At 40.0% G+C, this 18,563-nt stretch overlaps 1 protein-coding gene across 1 annotated transcript in view; it reads right to left on the bottom strand.

Moving 5' to 3' along the window:
* The window catches only part of PRKCQ (protein kinase C theta), a 233,028-nt gene that overhangs the window by 38,490 nt on the left and 175,975 nt on the right, over positions 1-18,563 (bottom strand). Inside the window, exon 13 of the mRNA XM_073589040.1 lies at positions 4,724-4,815. Coding sequence (XP_073445141.1) covers positions 4,724-4,815 — 92 coding nt within the window. The remainder of the gene's footprint in view (positions 1-4,723; positions 4,816-18,563) is intronic.

Here is an 18,563-nt window from a genome sequence, read left to right as displayed (position 1 = left end):
AAGAAGGAAAAGTGTTAATACCTCAAGAATAGCATAACTTTTTAAGAAGCAATAAATTGCAAAATTGCATATATTTACAAGCACTATCCAAAAATATAAATTTATGAAGATGGGAATAATCATTTCAAATATTTGGTTCATATATGTAATATTTATTTAAAGTGTAACTGTTGTTAAAGATTCTTTTTATTATAGACACTGAAATAGCTGTCAATCGGTTGGGGTTTGGGTCCCAAGACCCTCAGAAATCACACAAATCAATACTCTGAAGAGTAGAGTCGACACTCAGACCCCCATCAATCAGCTGCTATTTGAAGTGTGTTTAATATATATAAAAGAAGATTAATGATAGTTATTCTTTAAATTCGTCTCAAAATGTGATGTATACAGTGGGGAAAATAAGTGTTTGATACATTGCCAAGTTTTGCAGGTTTTCCCACCTACAAAGAATGCAGAGGTCTGTAATTTTTATCATAGGTACACTGCAACTGTGAGAGACAGAATCTTAAAAAAAAAATCCAGAAAATCACATTGTATAATTTTTACAAAATTAATTTGCATTTTATTGCATGAAATAAGTATTTGATCACCTACCAACCAGCAAGAATTCTGTCTCTCACAGACCTGTTAGGTTTTATTTAAGAAACCCTCCTACTCTGCTCTCATTACCTTTACTAATTGCACCTGTTTCAACTTGTTACTTGTATAAAAGACACCTGTCCACACACAATCACACTCCAGCCTATCCATTTTTGTAGGTTGGAAAACTTGCAAAATCGTCAGTGTATCAAATACTTATTTTCCCCACTGTATATATATATGTTTGTCACATGTCGAGTATAAGTGTGTGATTCCGGCTGTGTTTACATCGACTTGCATTTTTTATAATATAGATAAAAATAAAGCAAAACATTTAAATTACATGCATTTTCTGATTTATTGCATAAAAAAAACTAAACAAAAAAATAAAATTAAAGTGGAGGTGGAGTCCATGCTCTGTTTTTTTTTTTAGCTTACTATAAAAATAGAGTGGCACTTGGGGTAAGCAGCATTTGTCTACTTGGCACATATTCTACATGGTGAGTTCTGTAAAAACAAATTTGAATTGCCAGAATTACTGTTTTTATGAATCATATTGATTCCTCTTTAAAAAAATGAAATCATAAAAAAATGAAAAACTCGCCTCACAAAAAAACAGGTAGATAATAGATACAGTGCCTTCAAAAAGTATTCAGCCCCTTGGAACTTTTCAACCTTTTCCACATATCATGCTTCAAACATAAAGATACCAAATCTAAATTTTTGGTGAAGAATCAACAAGTGGGACACAATTGTGAAGTTGGATGAAATTTATTGGTTATTTTAAATTTTTGTGGAAATTCAAAAACTGAAAAGTGGGGCGTGCAATATTATTCAGCCCCTTTAACTTAATACTTTGTTGTGCCATCTTTTGCTGCAATTACAGCTGCAAGTCACTTGGGGTAAGTCTCTATCAGTTTTGTACATTGACAGACTGAAATTCTTGCCCATTCTTCCTTGGCAAACAGCTTGAGCTCAGTGAGGTTTGATGGAGATCGTTCGTGAACAGCAGTTTTCAGCTCTTTCCACAGATTCTCAATTGGATTCAGGTCTGAACTTTGACTTGGCCATTCTAACACCTGGATACGTTTATTTGCGAATCATTCCATTGTAGATTTTGCTTTATATTTGGGATCATTGTCTTGTTGGAAGACAAATCTCCGCCCCAGTCTCAGGTCTTATGCAGACTCCAACAGGTTTTCTTTAAGAATGGTTCTGTATTTGGCTCCATCCATCTTCCCTGTCCCTACTGAAGAAAAGCATGCTCAAACCATGATGCTGCCACCACCATGTTTGACAGTGGGGATGGTGTGTTCAGGGTGATGAGCTGTGTTGCCTTTACACCAAACATATCATTATATCATTTGACAATGTTGCCAAAAAGTTTGATTTTGGTTTCATCTGACCAGAGCACCTTCTTCCACATGTTTGGTGTGTCTCCCAGGTGGCTTGTTGCAAACTTTAAATGACACTTTTTATGGATATCTATGAGAAATGGCTTTCTTCTTGCCTCTCTTCCATAAAGGCCAGATTTGTGCAGTGTGCGACTGATTGTTATCCTATGGACAGACTGTCCCACCTCAGCTGTAGATCTCTGCAGTTCATCCAGAGTGATCATGGGCCTCTTGGCTGCATCTCTGATCAGTCTTCTCCTTGTTTGAGATGAAAGTTTAGAGGGACGGCCGGGTCTTGGTAGATTTGCAGTGGTATGATACTCCTTCCATTTCAATATGATCGCTTGCACATTGCTCCTTGGGATGTTTAAAGTTTTGGAAATCATTTTGTATCCAAATCTGGCTTTAAACTTCTCCATAACAGTATCACGGACCTGCATGCTGTGTTCCTTGGTCTTTATGATGCTCTCTGTGCTTCAAACAGAACCCTGAGGCTATCACAGAGCAGGTGCATTTCTACGGAGACTTGATTACACGCAGGTGGATTATATTTATCATCATTAGTCATTTAGGACAACATTGGATCATTCAGAGATCCACAATGAACTTCTGGAGTGAATTTTCTGCACTGAAAGTAAAGGGGCCGAATAATATTGCACGCCCCACTATTCAGTTTTTGAATTTCCACAAAAATTTAAAATAACCAATAAATTTCGTTCAACTTCACAATTGTGTCCCACTTGTTGTTGATTCTTCATCAAAAATTTACATTTCGTATCTTTATGTTTGAAGCATATGTGGGAAAAGGTTGAAAAGCTCCAGGGGGCCGAATACTTTCGCAAGGCACTGTACATAAATATATAGATAAATAAATATCCCTGAGATATAATTTATGCCTTGCATGTGTAGCTTACTGTACATTGTTTAATCTTATAAATAAACAAATAAATAAATAAATGAAAAAAATTATGTTGGGTTCCCCCCAATTTTGGTAACTGGCAAAGGTAAAGAAGACAGCTGAGAGCTGATAAACACTCCCTGGTTCACCACTGTTTAAAAAAAAAAAAAAAAAAAATCCCACGCAGGTCCAATGTACTCCATCGAATCCTCCGTACAAAGCCTATGGAGTTCTGAGCCAGAATAAGCTTTGTCAACAGCCACTTCTGGGTCACATGGCTCAGAACAAGACCTGGCGACTCTGGAAATCAGTACCATTACCGCTTTTTACAGTCACCGGGTCATGCTGCACTCTGAATTAGGTCAACTTCACTGGATTTGTTTGGACTTCCAGTATGGAAACTTTTTTTTTTTTTTTTAAAAAGTGGTGAACAAGAGAAAGTTTCTTTGTTTTGTGTTGTGTGTGCTTGTTCTTTTTAGGTTTCCATTTGCTGGACTATGTCAAATTCACTGAACTTTGTCAGACCTGCATGGTAATTTTTTTTTTAAATAAAGTGTTGAACTAGGGATAATGTCAGAGGGTGTTTATTTAAATAACGCATTTTGTGTGTTATTTTTTTTCCCCTAGTTTAGTAACGTGGGTGTCTGATAGGCACCTCTCCATTACTAACACCAGGATTTATGACACCTGGATTTTTGGACAATTCACAACTGACATCGACCCCAAGCCCCATTACTCCGATTGACACCACACCAGAGCATCGGGAAGAGCAACTGCAAAGTGCCAAAATTGGAGCATTTCATGTGATGCTCCACTTCTGGGGAAGCTGAGAGCTGGTATTTTAAGGCTGGGAAGGGCCCAATTACCAAGCACCTTTCCAGCCTGATAAATATCAGCTCTCAGCTGTCTGTTTTACCTTTGCTGGTTACAAAATATAGTGGGACCAAATTTCATTTTTTTAATTTATTTATTTATTAGGTTAAAAGATGTACAATAAGCTACACATCTAACTACCTATCTATCTTCTTTCCACATCTTAACACATAAAAAACTTATAATTTCTATTCTTCTTTCTATTCTGGTACGTGTCACTCGGACGGTACAAGGATGTCATCTGTGCGCTGTATGTATCTACATGGACCCATTCACTTGTATTGGCCCTTGTCATCCGTTCTGCTAGAAAAAAACGGACATGTCTATGTGTGGGTCACATGGACACACGCTCTGTGTGAAAACATATGTGCTCAGCCCCTAGTTTATAATAGGTACGTGTGAACACATAACTCTGATAAGTGTAAAAATGGATGCTACACAGACCGGAGACACATATATGTGAAGGAGGCCTAAAAGATTTACAGAAAGGAGCAAATCAAGCATATTTGAGGGCCACCTTTTGATTTTGAATTTCATTAAGGGTATATTTCCACATGGTATAATTCCAGTGTTTTTGCTGCGTTTTTCACTTGTCGGATTTGGTGCATAAAATATGCATCGCTTTACAGTACCAGAAAAATCAATGTGATTTCTGAAATCTTCATCACTTTCTTTTTTTCTCATATTTGGTGCAAAAAATGAAAAGCACAAAAGCGTATGTTATTCATACAGAAAAATTTGATGCAAAAATGGCTGTGTAATCATATCCTATGTGCCACTTTTGGCCACCATTCTTAGTACAGAGGTCTTTGGACATGTGGGGATTTCAAATTTGGGTACCCCACCTTAATAACATGTACGGCGTTTCCTATGGATTATCCATAAATTTTAGTTACGCAGTTCTACATAATAGACTTGGTAAACAATACTTTTAGAAACGTTTATAAAGCAATTTTAATAAAATATAAAGGAAACATACGTAGCTCTGGCAAGATCAAACTTATGGCAGCTTTGTATATGGAACATGAGGTCTCCTCCGTTGAGATATTCCATGACAAAAAATAGGTTCTCCTGTCCAAGAAACACTAATGTAAATAAATTGTGTGCATGAAGGGACAAAACAAAACCTCTACAATGTGATCTACATTCATAACAACTTTTCATCAATTTATATTATCAAACTATTCACCGCCTTCCACTGTGACCTCCTATGTCATTACTAGAACAGGTAGAAGCCCCAACATTAGTCACCTGTGGGCAGATATGACTGTGGTATAAATGTACTGACTGATGATGAGTCAGCTTCCTGGCGAAACCTACACGACAGCAAGGCAAAAACCCCTGAGACGAGGTTAATGTAAAGTATGGGTAAGGTGACGAATAGAAGACACCAAACAACTGAAAAGTGCGCATCCCTCAATCACCCAATAGTCCTGAATACAACTGATTAATTAACTAATTATGATTCACTACGCATCTGTCAAGAGATAATATTCATTTCATGGTAGCCAGACTGATAAACTGTATCATATGTCTTCATCAAATCTGTCATGGCCAATTCATTTTTACAAGAATCATCATAAAAATACATGATTGATCATAAAAAGATTAATTTGCAGAAATACACCAAGCCTGCAAATAAATCAAAAACCTTGTTCGCACTGCTAGGATTCGGTGCTGTTTTTCTATGGTTTTCACAGGTGAAGCTGGGATTAAATAAAGAAAAATAAATCATATGTTTTTTTTCTAGGATTCACTTCTGGTTAACAAGCATCTAAAATGCACTGTGTATTGTCCTGTCCAACTGAATGGGATAACCTGCACTATTAGGAAGGACTGCTCACACAAAGAAGCCACCAGGCATTTGTGGATAAGAAAGGGCCATAGAGGTGTCCATTGTGTTGACTGCTGCAGGTTCTGGATATCAGACATTCATCAATTTAACATTGAAAGCCTATTCTAAAGATAGTGTCATGCTTCACCAAGGAGCCATACAGTGCATGGCGAGACAAATGGGAAGGGGAGCACTGCCACTAAGGATAGAGGGGCAGCTCCTGAAATTTGCCCTGCATAACCTTGAGCTCCTTGACGTCCCTAGACGGGTTCTTTCACCCGGTGTGGCAATCATATTCCTATCCCTTGCTTGATAGTGACACTGGCTAGCACATGGGGCAACATCAACGCTAGTCGAGCTCTATATTACAGACACAAAGACAAGGGTAAAAGAAAACAGCATTCACTTTAAGTGCACACAAATAAAGGAATGGTATATAAAGTGAAAGGATGGGAGAAGCAAACCAAATGGAGGATAAGGAAAAGGAAGACAACACACAAATTTTCAAACAGCAATCTCCCAAGATGACTCCTAAATGATTTCTCTATCCATGGCTCATAGCTCCTATCCAATTCCAAGACATAGAAAGCTATCACTGGCAACTATCCAAGCTAAGAGGTGAGCACTTATACCAGAGGGGATTGGAGAAATCAGAACAGCTGAGATAATTTAGGATGGAAAACTTTAGGGGACAAGCAGAAGTGTTTAACCCTTGCAAGAACAGAACAAGGGAAATCTGTACAGCTAACTGGAAAGCAAAACAGATCCAACTAGTGCCGGTGTGCATATATCCAAACGTCGTGATCTTTTGACCAATGCAATAGAGGAGAGCACACTCTGTCGTGGTACCCCTTTAACAGGTGATTACTGATCAGTCTTAGTTTGGTAAGGGTTCAACATTCGGTTTCCCCACCGATCAACCATTATGAGGTGTACGGCGTCCATCAGATATTAACATTGAACATACTGCACAGCTCTGTGCAAGGTGTAGCAGCTGCCGCTGCATACTGTAGATCAGCTATTATCCTTTTTCAGAAATAATGTGCTGTACTTGGCAGCATGTGCTGCACATTGAACAAATAACCTATAAGAGACTAGGAGTCGAAGTTCAAAAAAGTTTTATAAATATAACAAAAAGTTTATTACAAAAGTTACAAAGGACATTGGCAAGGAAATAAGGTAAAAAAAGTCAATAGTGATGACACAAGGTGTAAGCATGCTACAGTTCCACAATTTTGTAACAGGTACAGGAAACAATGGAGCAATAAATGTACAACGCGCGTTGGGGCTGCTTGTTTCTTGCTCGCTTCCACAGGGGGCACTATGGGTAAGATGGCCCTTTGGGTGTATATTCCTTTCCAGTTTAAAACTTGCATGTGACCATTCTGTACACCTGCTATATAGGACTGACACCATGTTACATGTAGTTTTCTACCTATAGACACTGTTACTATGTCCCACTTGCATATATACAATGTCTAGGAGATATAATTATGTTTGCACTGGCTACTTTATAATGTTGAGATACTAAGATTTTTTCAAGTCATTGTTTTTTTATTACTCTGTTTCCCTGATTTTTATGTCTCCTATGTGTAGATATTATATGTAACACTGAATGTACATTTATTGGTGTACATTTATTGGTCCATTTTTTCATGTACCCATTACGATATTGTGGAACTGTAGCATGCTAACACCTTGTGTCATCACTATTGACTTTTTTACTTTATTTCCTTGCCAGTGTCCTTTGTAACGTTTGTAACAAACTTTTTGTTATTCTAGCTGAAGAGCTCAGCGTTGCCTGGGCTTAGTAACCAACTGTGGTTAGTTATAACAAATTATAATGATTATATTGCACATAAAAACATTTCACATCATATATTCAACACTACAGATTTGCAACACAAATTAACTAAATGATTACCCAAGTATTGATAGTATTTTATTTTCAACTCATTCAAGATTTTTGGTTTTTCCTTTCAGTGCAAAGATGAACAGATTTTTGGCAATTCCAACTCTTGAACAGACCACGTAATGTTGACCAGATCCCTACGACTTTCAAGGACTGTCCCTGAGCATTTTTAACCCCTTTCCTTCATTGGACGTAATATTCCGTCCATGTGCCCTGGGCCCTAATTACCATGGACGGAATATTACGTCATAGCGATAAGCGGCGCCCACGTGGTGATCGCAGCTTATCGCGGCCGGGGGTCAGCTAATTATCATAGCTGACACCTGGCACAATGTGTCAGGGGCGGTCACGGACCGCCCCCGACACGTTAACCCCTTGTACACCGCGATCAAATACGATTGCGGTGTACCGGGGGTTAAAGGGAAGCATCGGCAGGGAGGGGGCTCCCTCCGTGCTTCCCTGAGCCCCCCACGGCAGCGCTGCTGCGGGGGGCTCCTTTCCTGCAGGTCCCCGGATCCATTATGGTGGCGGGGACCTCCGGGGGCCTGCAGGAATCTGGCTACCTCACTGCCCGCAGAGCGCAGGCATGAGGAAGCTTGCAGCAGTGCCTGTGACAGATCGCTGATCTGTCACAGCGATCTGTGATGTGACAGATCAGCGAACTGTCACATGACAGTTATGTCCCCCCTGGGACATTGTAATAAAGTAAAAAAAAAAAAAAGTGTAAAAACAATTAAAAAAAAAAAAATCGCTAAATAAATTAAAAAAAAAAAAATTCCCCAATAAATTCGTTTTTTGGAAATAAAAAAACAAACAAACAATAAAAGTACACATATTTGGTATTGCCGCGTCCATAATGACCCACCCTATAAAACTGTCCCATTAGTTAACCCCTTAAGCGAACCCCTTAAAAAATAGAAATAAAAAACAAAGCAAAAAATAATGATTTATTATCATACCGCCGAACAAAAAGAGCAATAACGCGCAATCAAAAAGACGCATATAAATATCCATGGTACTGCTGAAAACGCCATCTTGTCCTGCAAAAAACGAGCCATCACACAGCATCATCAGCGAAAAAATAAAAAAGTTATAGCTCACAGAATAAAGCAATGCAAAAATAATTATTTTTTATATAAAATTGTTTTCTTTGCATAAAAGCGCCAAAACATAAAAAAAGACATAAATGAGGTATCGCTGTAACTGTACTGACCCGAAGAAGAAAACTGCTTTATCAATTTTATCGCACGCGGAACGGCGTAAACGCACCACCCAAAAGAATTTCATGAAACGCTGGTTTTTGTAAATTCTGCGTCCCAAAAAACGAAATAAAAAGCGATCAAAAAATGTCACATGCCCGAACATGGTACCAATAAAAACGTCAACTCGTCCCGCAAAAAATAAGACCTCACATGACTCGGTGTGTCAAAATATGGAAAAATTATAGCTCTCAATATGTGGTGATGCAAAAACTATTTTTACATTAAAAAGCGTCTTTTAGCGTGTGACAGCTGCTAAATATAAATACCACCATAAATAGTAAATCAAACCCCCCATTATCACCCCCTTAGTTAGGGAAAAATAATAAAATTAAAAAAATGTATTTATTTCCATTTTCCCATTAGGTTTAGGGCTAGGGCTAGGTGTTATGATTGAGTCACCAAAGGAGGAAAAAACAAAAATACAAGCTAAGTCCAGAAAACTGGAGAGGTTGGTAGCTATCGGATTGCAGACCCCTGATCCTATCCACAACAATTAACAGTAGCCGTGGGGGGTTCCTACGATGCCCTAGACCCCTCGATCACAGCCGGAGAACAAAATAGGCCTAAAGAAAGAAAGGGGAAATCTAAACTGCCCCAGAGCAGACCCCAAAGCAATAGGCAGCCCCCAACATATAATGACAGTGAAGCAAGATGAAAACACTAACACAGATAGAAAGATATGTTGAGCAAACGATGGGGCCCAAGCTAACTAAAAAGGACAGGATAGAAAAGCTGCTGTCTGCAATCCGTAAAAAACCCTACCAAATAATGTCCCAACCATCTGATAGGAAAAACAGGCCCTGAAGTCGCTAGGACTTCAAAAAGACTATATCAGCACTCAGGTAAATTCTGAAGACAGAGCAAAGAGACAAACTGATCAGAGACAAAAATGGAACTCAGCACACCCCTGATGGGGGATGGCTGAACTCCAAAAAACAAGGTAAACAAAACAAAACTAATAAGTTCAATAGCAGAGCAAAAACTTATCTTTGGGAAGAAGGAATCAGACTGGTCTCCAAGAATCCAGCAGAGAAATCACCAGCGACTCAGAAGGGCGTCGGCTGCCTTATATCCAGTCAGAATTTCCTGTTACCCAGTCATCATCTACCAGATCAGGTGTTTGGTAATCAGCCTCACTACCTTCCTTCACCAGAAGAGGGAGTTCATCAGACATCGACGGTGAAGGGGAAAATGAACTCACAACAGCTAGGGTTAGGGCTAGGGTTAGGGTTAGGGCTAGGGTTAGGGGTGTGTTGGGGTTAGGGTTGGAGTTAGAATTGGGGGGTTTCCACTGATTGGGCACATCAGGTGCTCTCCAAACGCAACATGGCATCTGATCTCAATTCCAGCCAATTCTGCGTTGAAAAAGTCAAATGGTGCTCCTTCCCTTCCAAGCTCTGCCATGCACCCAAACAGTGTTTTACCCCCTCATATGGGGTATCATCCTACTCAGGACAATTTGCAAAACAACTTTTGGGGTCCTATTTCTCCTGTTGCCCTTAGGAAAATAAAAAATTGGGGGCAAAAATATCATTTTTGTGGAAAAAAAATATGATTTTTTTATTTTCACGCCTGGGCGTTATAAACTTCTGTGAAGCACTTGGGGGTTCAAAGTTCTCACCACACATCTAGATAAATTCCTTGGGGGGTCTAGTTTCCAAAATGGGGTCATTTGTGTGGGATTCCACTGTTTTGGTACATCAATGGTTTTGCAAACGCGACATGGTGTCCGATCTCAATTCCAGCCAAAAAAGTCAAATGGCGCTGCTTCCCTTCCGAGCTCTGCCATGCGCCCAAATAGTGGTTTACCCCCACATGTGGGGTATCAGCATAATCAGGACAAATTGCAGAATAACTTTTAGGGTCCTGTTACCCTTGGTAAAATAAAAATTGGGGGTGAAAAGATCATTTTGTGGAAAAAATATGATTTTTTAATTGTACCGCTGTACGTTATAAACTTCTGTGAAGCCCTTGTGGGTTCAAAGTTCTCACCACATATCTAGATAAGTTCCTTGGGGGGTCTAGTTTCCAAAATGGGGTCACTTGTCGGGGGTTTCCACTGTTTAGGTACATCAGGGGCTCTCCAAATGTGACATGGCGTCCGATCTGAATTCCAGCCAATTTTGCATTGTAAAAGTCAAACGGCGCTCCTTCCCTTCTGAACTCTGCCATGCGCCGAAACAGTGGTTTCCCCCCACATATCAGGTATCTGCATACTCAGGACAAATTGCACAATAATTTTTGCAGTCCAATTTCTCCTGTTACCATTGGTAAAATAAAAAAATTGAACCTGAAGTATTTTTTTTCTGAAAAAAGTTAAATGTTCATTTTTTTTAAATATTCAAAAAATTACCTGTGAAGCACCTGAAGGGTTAATAAACTCCTTGAATGTGGTTTTGAGCACCTTAAGGGGTGCAGTTTTTAGAATGGTGTTACTTTTGGGTATTTTATATCATATAGACATTCAAAGTGACTTCCAATGTGATGTGGTCCGTAAAAATAAAATGGTGTTGCAAAAATGAGAAATCGCTGGTCAACTTTTAACCCTTATAACTTCCTAACAAAAAAAAATTTTGGTTCCAAAATTGTGCTGATGTAAAGTAAACATGTGGGAAATGTTACTTATTAAGTTTTTTGTGTGCCATATCTCTGTGATTTAAGGGCATAAAAATTCAAAGTTGGAAAATTGCAAAATTTTCAAAATTTTCGCCAAATTTCCATTTTTTTCACAAATAAACGCAAGTTATATGAATAAAATTTTACCACTAACATGAAGTACAATATGTCATGAGAAAACAATGTCAGAATCACCGGGATCCATCGAAGCGTTCCAGAGTAATGGCCTCATAAAAGGACAGTGGTCAGAATTGTAAAAATTGGCCCGGGAGTTAACGTGCAAACCACCCTTGGTAGTGAAGGGGTAAATGGACATTGCAAATAGCAGTTCAACTGGAAACAAAAAAAAAAATCAGATGGAATGAGTGGAATTCTTGGAATGAAAATGTCCTCTCCTTTGGCGCATCCTGTTTCTCAGCTGTGTATCTAACCCTATCCTGTGAGATAATGTCTGCTGAGCTGTGTACCTAATCCTCTCCTGTGTGATACTTTCTGCTGAGCTGTGTATCTAATCCTATCATGTGTTACTGACTGCTCAGCCGTGTATCTAATCCTATCCTGTGTGATACTGACTGCTGAGCAGTGTATCTAATCCTATCCTGTGTGATACTGACTGCTGAGCCGTGTACCTAATCCTATCATGTGTGTTACTAACTGCTCAGCCGTGTATATAATCCTATCCTGTGTGATACTGATGGCTGAGCCGTGTATCTAATCCTATCCTGTGTTATACTGACTGCAGAGCTGGGTATCTAATCCTATTCTGTGTGATACTGTCTGCTGAGCCATGAATCTAATACTGTTCTGTGTGATACTGTGTGCTGAGCTGTGTATCTAATCCTATCCTGTGTGATACTGTCTGCTGAGCTGTGCATCTAATCCTATCCTGTGTGATACTGACTGCTGAGCCATGTGTCTAATCCTCTCCTGTGTGATACTGACTGCTGAGCAGTGCTTCTATCCTGTGTGATACTGACTGCTAAGCCGTGTATCTAATCCTATCCTGTGTGATACTGGGCTTTCCCTGCAGTCTGTGTCAGAGGGTGGTCTGTGTTGGCACAGTAATAAATTGTGTTATTTTCAGCTTTACAGAAGGACGATAACACCATAGAAATGATAAGAATAATAGGCCAAATTGTTTAGTGAATTGGAACGCACAGGGTTAAAATTTCGCCTCACAACATAGCCTATGTGTCATGATCCAGGACGGGATTTCGCTTTGACCCGTCCTGGTTAGACTATGGATTAATTGTGCTGCCTCTCTCTGGCAGCAGGAGGCTATTTAGTGCTCACTGGACCTGGGTCCGGTGTCAGTTATACTCCTGCCCTCGGCTGAGTTAAGTGACCTCTTGTGTACGTGTGCCTTGTGCCTGATATCTTGCGTGCTTGTTCGGTTGTGATCTGGTTCTGTCCCTGTTACGAGTTCTGCCTGACCCTCTTGTACTGTGCTACCTCTCGTGTATGACTCTCTGCTTGTGACCCGACTCCTCTCTGCTCGTCCCCTTGGTACCACGTCGCCCTCTTGTGTATGACCTTTGGCTCTGTCTGACTACCCGTCTGTTTGTCGCTCCTGTGCCTCGTTTGCCCGTACTGCTGTGACCTCTGTTTTGCCTGACTCTGAGTTGTTGTATGGTGTCCTGTCCTATCTGAATACAGGACGCTAAGCCCCGCCCCCTTGCAGTCACATGACCATAGGTCCCGTGTAGACTATTCAGTTTCAGTGTCCGCAGGTCCTATGCATCTTTACTTTCCAGCACTGACTGGACCCTGACACTATTAGCCTGAAGCACGCCTGGTCACCTCTGCTGCCCTGCTCCCCAGGTAACTCTTAGCACTGCTTCTGTACTCAGGACACGCGCACTGGCTCTATGAGCAAGTGCAGTGCGGTGTCTCTGACACTATGACGCTCTCCGGGTCCAGACGTGTGACTGTGCAAAATTTTATGGCGGTAGCTGCAACGGTGCAGATGCACATACACACATACATACACACACACACACATTCAGCTTTATATATTAGATTTACTAAACTTTTATGGACTTTGAATCCTAGTCTCTTGTTATATGTTTAAAGGGAGTATCCATTACTATCCTTTTTGGCTATTTATAGACAACTTGTCATGATAAATTAATATATTATCATATAATGTCTTTTGTTTGGATAATATTGACTACATTGAACCAAGCTGCACAGTGCACTTCTTTTCATTGTTTACATCCAGCCACCACCAGAGCTAATGCCAGCTGATTGGTGGGAGTGCTGGATATTAAGCCCCTAATGATCTAATTTATGTATAGGTCATCATTATCATATGCCCTGAAGACCCCTTTAATGTCCCAGACTGTCCTTTTCAATATCCTTTATGGGGAATTTGGGAATCGTAAAAGGAAGTTTATGGGGGCACCATAAACGGCAATCAGGAGCCACTTTTTAATCTAAGGCTGGGGTCACATGGCTGAAGATTCTCTCTTGTGAGAGAATTGGTTGTTTATGTTTATGTCACTTAGAACAAACTGTCAGAGTTTGATCCGAGTGTCACCTTACTGTGTTCCGATTTTCTGTCATGAGAGATTCACAGCACAGGTGTGGTGAAGACGGAGAACTTAATCTCCCCCTTTTCTCCATTGTCTCTGTACACACCTAAAGATTTGTATGGTTGCACGTGATCCGAATATCCAATTACTTAAAGCATGCTGTGGATGTTTTCTCATGTCGAATCGGCATGAGAAAATAATTGTAGATCTAAAATGCCCGATAGTACAACATCGGGCCGAGTGCTAATCGATAAAATAGGATCGTATTCAGCATGTTAGCAAGCCCTAATGCAAAGTCATTGGATAGAACTGCTTCCACGCTGATAGACTGCCTGAACTGTGTCCTGATAGCATGCTGTATCTACTTATATAATTGCCTTGTAATGTTTTCATTTCCTGCTCTGTCCAGATGTCACCGTATCCCAGAATTCCAAGCGGACGAAGTTCACTGACCGCCATATTTGGACACCCAAGTGATGAGTGTCTCAATACGGAATCTGCTGCTGGTACTAACTTATTGCATGGTACCACCAGCGGAACACCATCACACCACACACTCACTGTACGCCGTACGCACCTCAGACTCTCACGCATCTTACGTGCGGTAACATCAGCGGAACACCGTCGCACTGCGCCTGTGCGGATTGCGCGCAAGCATAGTTAATTATTCGGCTGATCCCGGGGGCAGATGCACGACGTGTCTACAGGCAGAGGAAGCCAGTCACGTTAAAGGGGTTTTCCCACGAACAAAAGTTCATTTTAAAAATTGTCTGTGTCTGACCGTGTATGGAGCATACCACATCTCCTGATCTGGGGAGGAAGCAAAAGACAATACTGACAATACAGCAGGTGATCACAGAGGATTCATTTTGTGAGGTAAAATATTTCACTGACTGTTTTAAACAATATTTTACCTCACAAAATGTATCCTCTGCGATCTCCTGCTGTAATGCCAGTATTGTCTTTTGCTTCCTCCCCTGCCCAGGAGCTGTGGTATGTTCTGTACACGGTCAGACACAGGGGTGAGAGAGACAGAGCACAGGGGGGAGACAGCTCAAATGGGACGGCACATGAGGGGAGAGAGAGACTGCAGGCAAGGGGGAGAGTACATGGGGTGGACAGGCCAAAGAAGAGAGCACAGATGTCTGGCTCTCCAAGCATGTCCAAGTAACTCATCTGCGGTGTTCTTTAGGTCTGGCTCAGCTCCGGTTACGGCCTTCCACTGGAGTGGGACACAGATCTTCCTCACAACTCAGGCCTTCTCCGCAATCAGACCCCTCTTGGACTCTTCTGTGGCAATGGTGGCTGCAAGCCCACCTCGTAGGCTTACAGCCTGCCCTAGTGCAGGTTCTGGCACTAACTCCCCTTCTCATCCTGGCCAGGCCTTTTATATTCAGGAAGTCCTTCCTGCGTGTCACCTGATCAGGTTCAGGAGGTGAATTCAATTCCCCTGTAAATCTCCCAGCACAATGTTTCTTTTTTACTTTCACTTTCAGTTTGCTCCATCAGATGGCGGTGTTCCCTTACTCAGCCTGTCTTGTCCATCTCGCTGCAGACTTCTCTCACATCATCTGCCCATCATTAGTAGTTTTTGGTATGAGGTGTTCTAGACTATATATAGAAAATTGGATTTTTTTCTCTCTACAATATTATCAGTGAAGATCTTGGATTGTTTATTTGATCGGAAATTCTCTGATAATTTATTATTTTTATTTATTTATTTTACTCATTTATATAGCGCCATTAATTCCACCTTGCTTTACAGACTTATGATAATCATAAGTAGTTGATTTTGAAGTTGCTTTTATGAGTCTGTGATGGTACAGATAATAAAGGAATGGGAAAATCTGGTGAATACATTAATATGAACATATTTAGTATAGCGAAAGGGGTAAAATTGGGGGAAAAAAAATTGACTCACGTGGCATAGGTGAATAGTTGAGAGGGGGAACTGAAGAGTCTTGCCCACCCTTCCATTTTTAATTATTATTATTATTACTATTTCTTTCTACTGATCCAGGTAGGGGTGGATGGGAAGTGTGTAGAAGTGTAAATAAAGATGCTATTTGTGTTGTTGTTATACATTTGAATATGATGTATTGTTTCCAGAACCGAATAAATACATAAAGAAAATAAAATAAAAAAAAGGAAAGCAAGCCCTGATCTAAAAAGAAATATATTAGTAAATGATTCAGTATGACTAATTTGTATAATGGAGCATTGAATGACATGTTGTATTTTTAAGTTCCACAAACAAATTATATAGGATTTACATATAATTTTGTACTGCAAAAAAAGTTTATTCCATTGTCAGATGTTTTCATGTCTAAAAATATTATCTGAAGTAGTTCAAGAAATACATATTTCTAAAGTTTTCAGCATTGTCATGTTAGGTATTCCAGCTGCTCTCATCACAAATACGCCTGTGCGTAATGCTACATGGTAGATATGGTCCCACTCTTCAAAGTATAAAAGCCCTATTGACTGGCGGAATGTCTCTTCTTGTGAAAGCCTTTCATGTGCCGAGTGACCATCAAGCTGGGGAAAAGGTCAGACATCCAGAAATCAATTCCGAGCCAGCACGATACTGGAATTAAAAGGTGGCAGAAAAATCTTTACACCATCTGCACCTCGCTCTATTCTCTGCTTTTTCCATTTGACTTTTAAACACCATCTTTGATTGAATTGTGTGTTATGGTAAAAGGACAGAGCAGTAATTGGCTGTTAAATGAAGCCCAAAGTGCACAGTGATTTATTCAGCCTTTCCCTGGTTTCCCTGGATTAAGAAATGGGTTAATCTAAAGCAAAGAAAGGCATCATTCTACTTAAACGTGCGTTGTACAGAGCACTTTGTGTGCTCAGGAAACACTGATATCGTTAGAACTGCAACATCATTTATAGTCATCATCATTTATCTGTTCCCTGAAGAGATGATATTATTTTATGAATTGCGCTATCATTTATACTGTGTTCAGGAGGCATTATTATCTCACGGTCAGGCTGAAGCATAATATGTGCTAGGACGCCTTTATCAATCGATAAAATCATAAAATTAAAATAGTTGCAGGAACCAATTGATATCTGAACTAATATTGTATTGCACTCACCTAAGCTTAAAGTTCTGAAGTTATTTCCTATCCGTAAATTAGGGCAAAGGCTTTGTACATTGCTGAGGAATTGAGCATTGGGACCACCACTGATCCATAGAATGTGAATGAAGTAGAGGTCAAGCATGCTCCTTCAGAGCCCCATTCTTGGGATCTGTGGTGGTTCCATTGGTCAAAGAAGATATCCCCTTGGTAGTAATTTTATGGATAGGTGATTATTTCCAAACTTGACACAAACTCTTACATTACTTTAAAAGGGTTGTCCCATTTACAAAATACATTTCAATTAAAAGATTTTGGAATATTAAGTTCCACAATTGGATGTGTTAAAAATGTTCCTGTGCTGAGATAATCTTATAAATGTATCCCAGTTATATACTGTGTGATGGCTGTGTCTGACCACGCAGAGATACTCAAATTTGTGCCCATAACACAAGCTCCTAGCCATGAGGAGTAATAAGTTACTCATGGTAAGTGAGCATACAGATAACAGCATGGGCTCACAGCTCCTGCTCTCTGTGGTAACACATTTCCCTTCCTCAGCTCAGCTGACTGATCACACTTGTGCTCACTACAAGAGAACCTCTGCCAGACTTCTGAAATCCCAAAATAGTACATATAGGTTCCTTCTGTCACTCAACATCATCTAGGAGGCCTCCATACACATTAGACTGTTGGGGTTGGGGATCGGTTTTAATCTTATAAACTCACAAATGGCAGTTTGTAGTTTAATGTTTGAAATATATGTGAAAAATTCTATTTAACAATTAAAGTTCTGGTTGATGGCAAATGCGTAAAGTTGAAAAACTTAGCACTCCTGGGAATTATAATTCACAGGTTATTTTAGGACATGTTGCAAACATTTAGACATCCCGAAGGTATCTAATGTGTCTTCCATTCACAGCTGCGGTTCAGCTCCACTTCAGTTGACACTAACTGTAACGTGGGGCTCAATAAACACAGAGATCAGTAATAAATAAACTGATGCTCCTAATACAGATACTTCATATTTCTGCTGAAGCCTAAAGGGTTGCTGGGTATTTGTGACAGAAAGTGGTAGTGCTCGGTACAAAAAGTGCTCGTTACAAAAATGGGAACTCCTTTCTTCTAATTTTACTGGCACAATCGACACAAGAGCTCTTACAGGAGTACACACAGGATTGATTGAGCTAATATTTGTCAGTTTAGAGGCAAGCACTAGGCATCACCGGCCTATGAATGCAGGCAAACTTATGCTAGAGGGAGCCATAGATCTTTATCAATCCACATAAAAATGGACAGTCTGAGTGACAGTGAGTGATTTTTGTTTTGGAGTTGTTGAAAGTGATAACAAGTTGATATCCATTCCACTTATATACAGACAATGGCAATTTTACAGTGCAATTCAGTATTACCCTACAAACATTGGCCACAAAGTAGACTGATAAAATGCCTGTAATTGCAATTCTGCGATAAATGCTGAAATATCGGTCTTTGGATCAACCCATGAACAGTGTGTGCTAATTTATTGAAAATTGCTATTGCTATTACATAGTTACGTTCAATCCTCCACAA

The sequence above is a fragment of the Dendrobates tinctorius genome, unplaced genomic scaffold, assembly GCF_039654945.1.
Source record: "Dendrobates tinctorius isolate UK_male_01 unplaced genomic scaffold, ASM3965494v1 ptg000105l, whole genome shotgun sequence".
In the NCBI taxonomy this organism is placed as follows: Eukaryota; Metazoa; Chordata; class Amphibia; order Anura; family Dendrobatidae; genus Dendrobates; species Dendrobates tinctorius.
The sequence above is the reverse complement of the archived record's forward strand: the minus strand, read 5'-3'. Positions and strand labels throughout refer to the sequence as shown.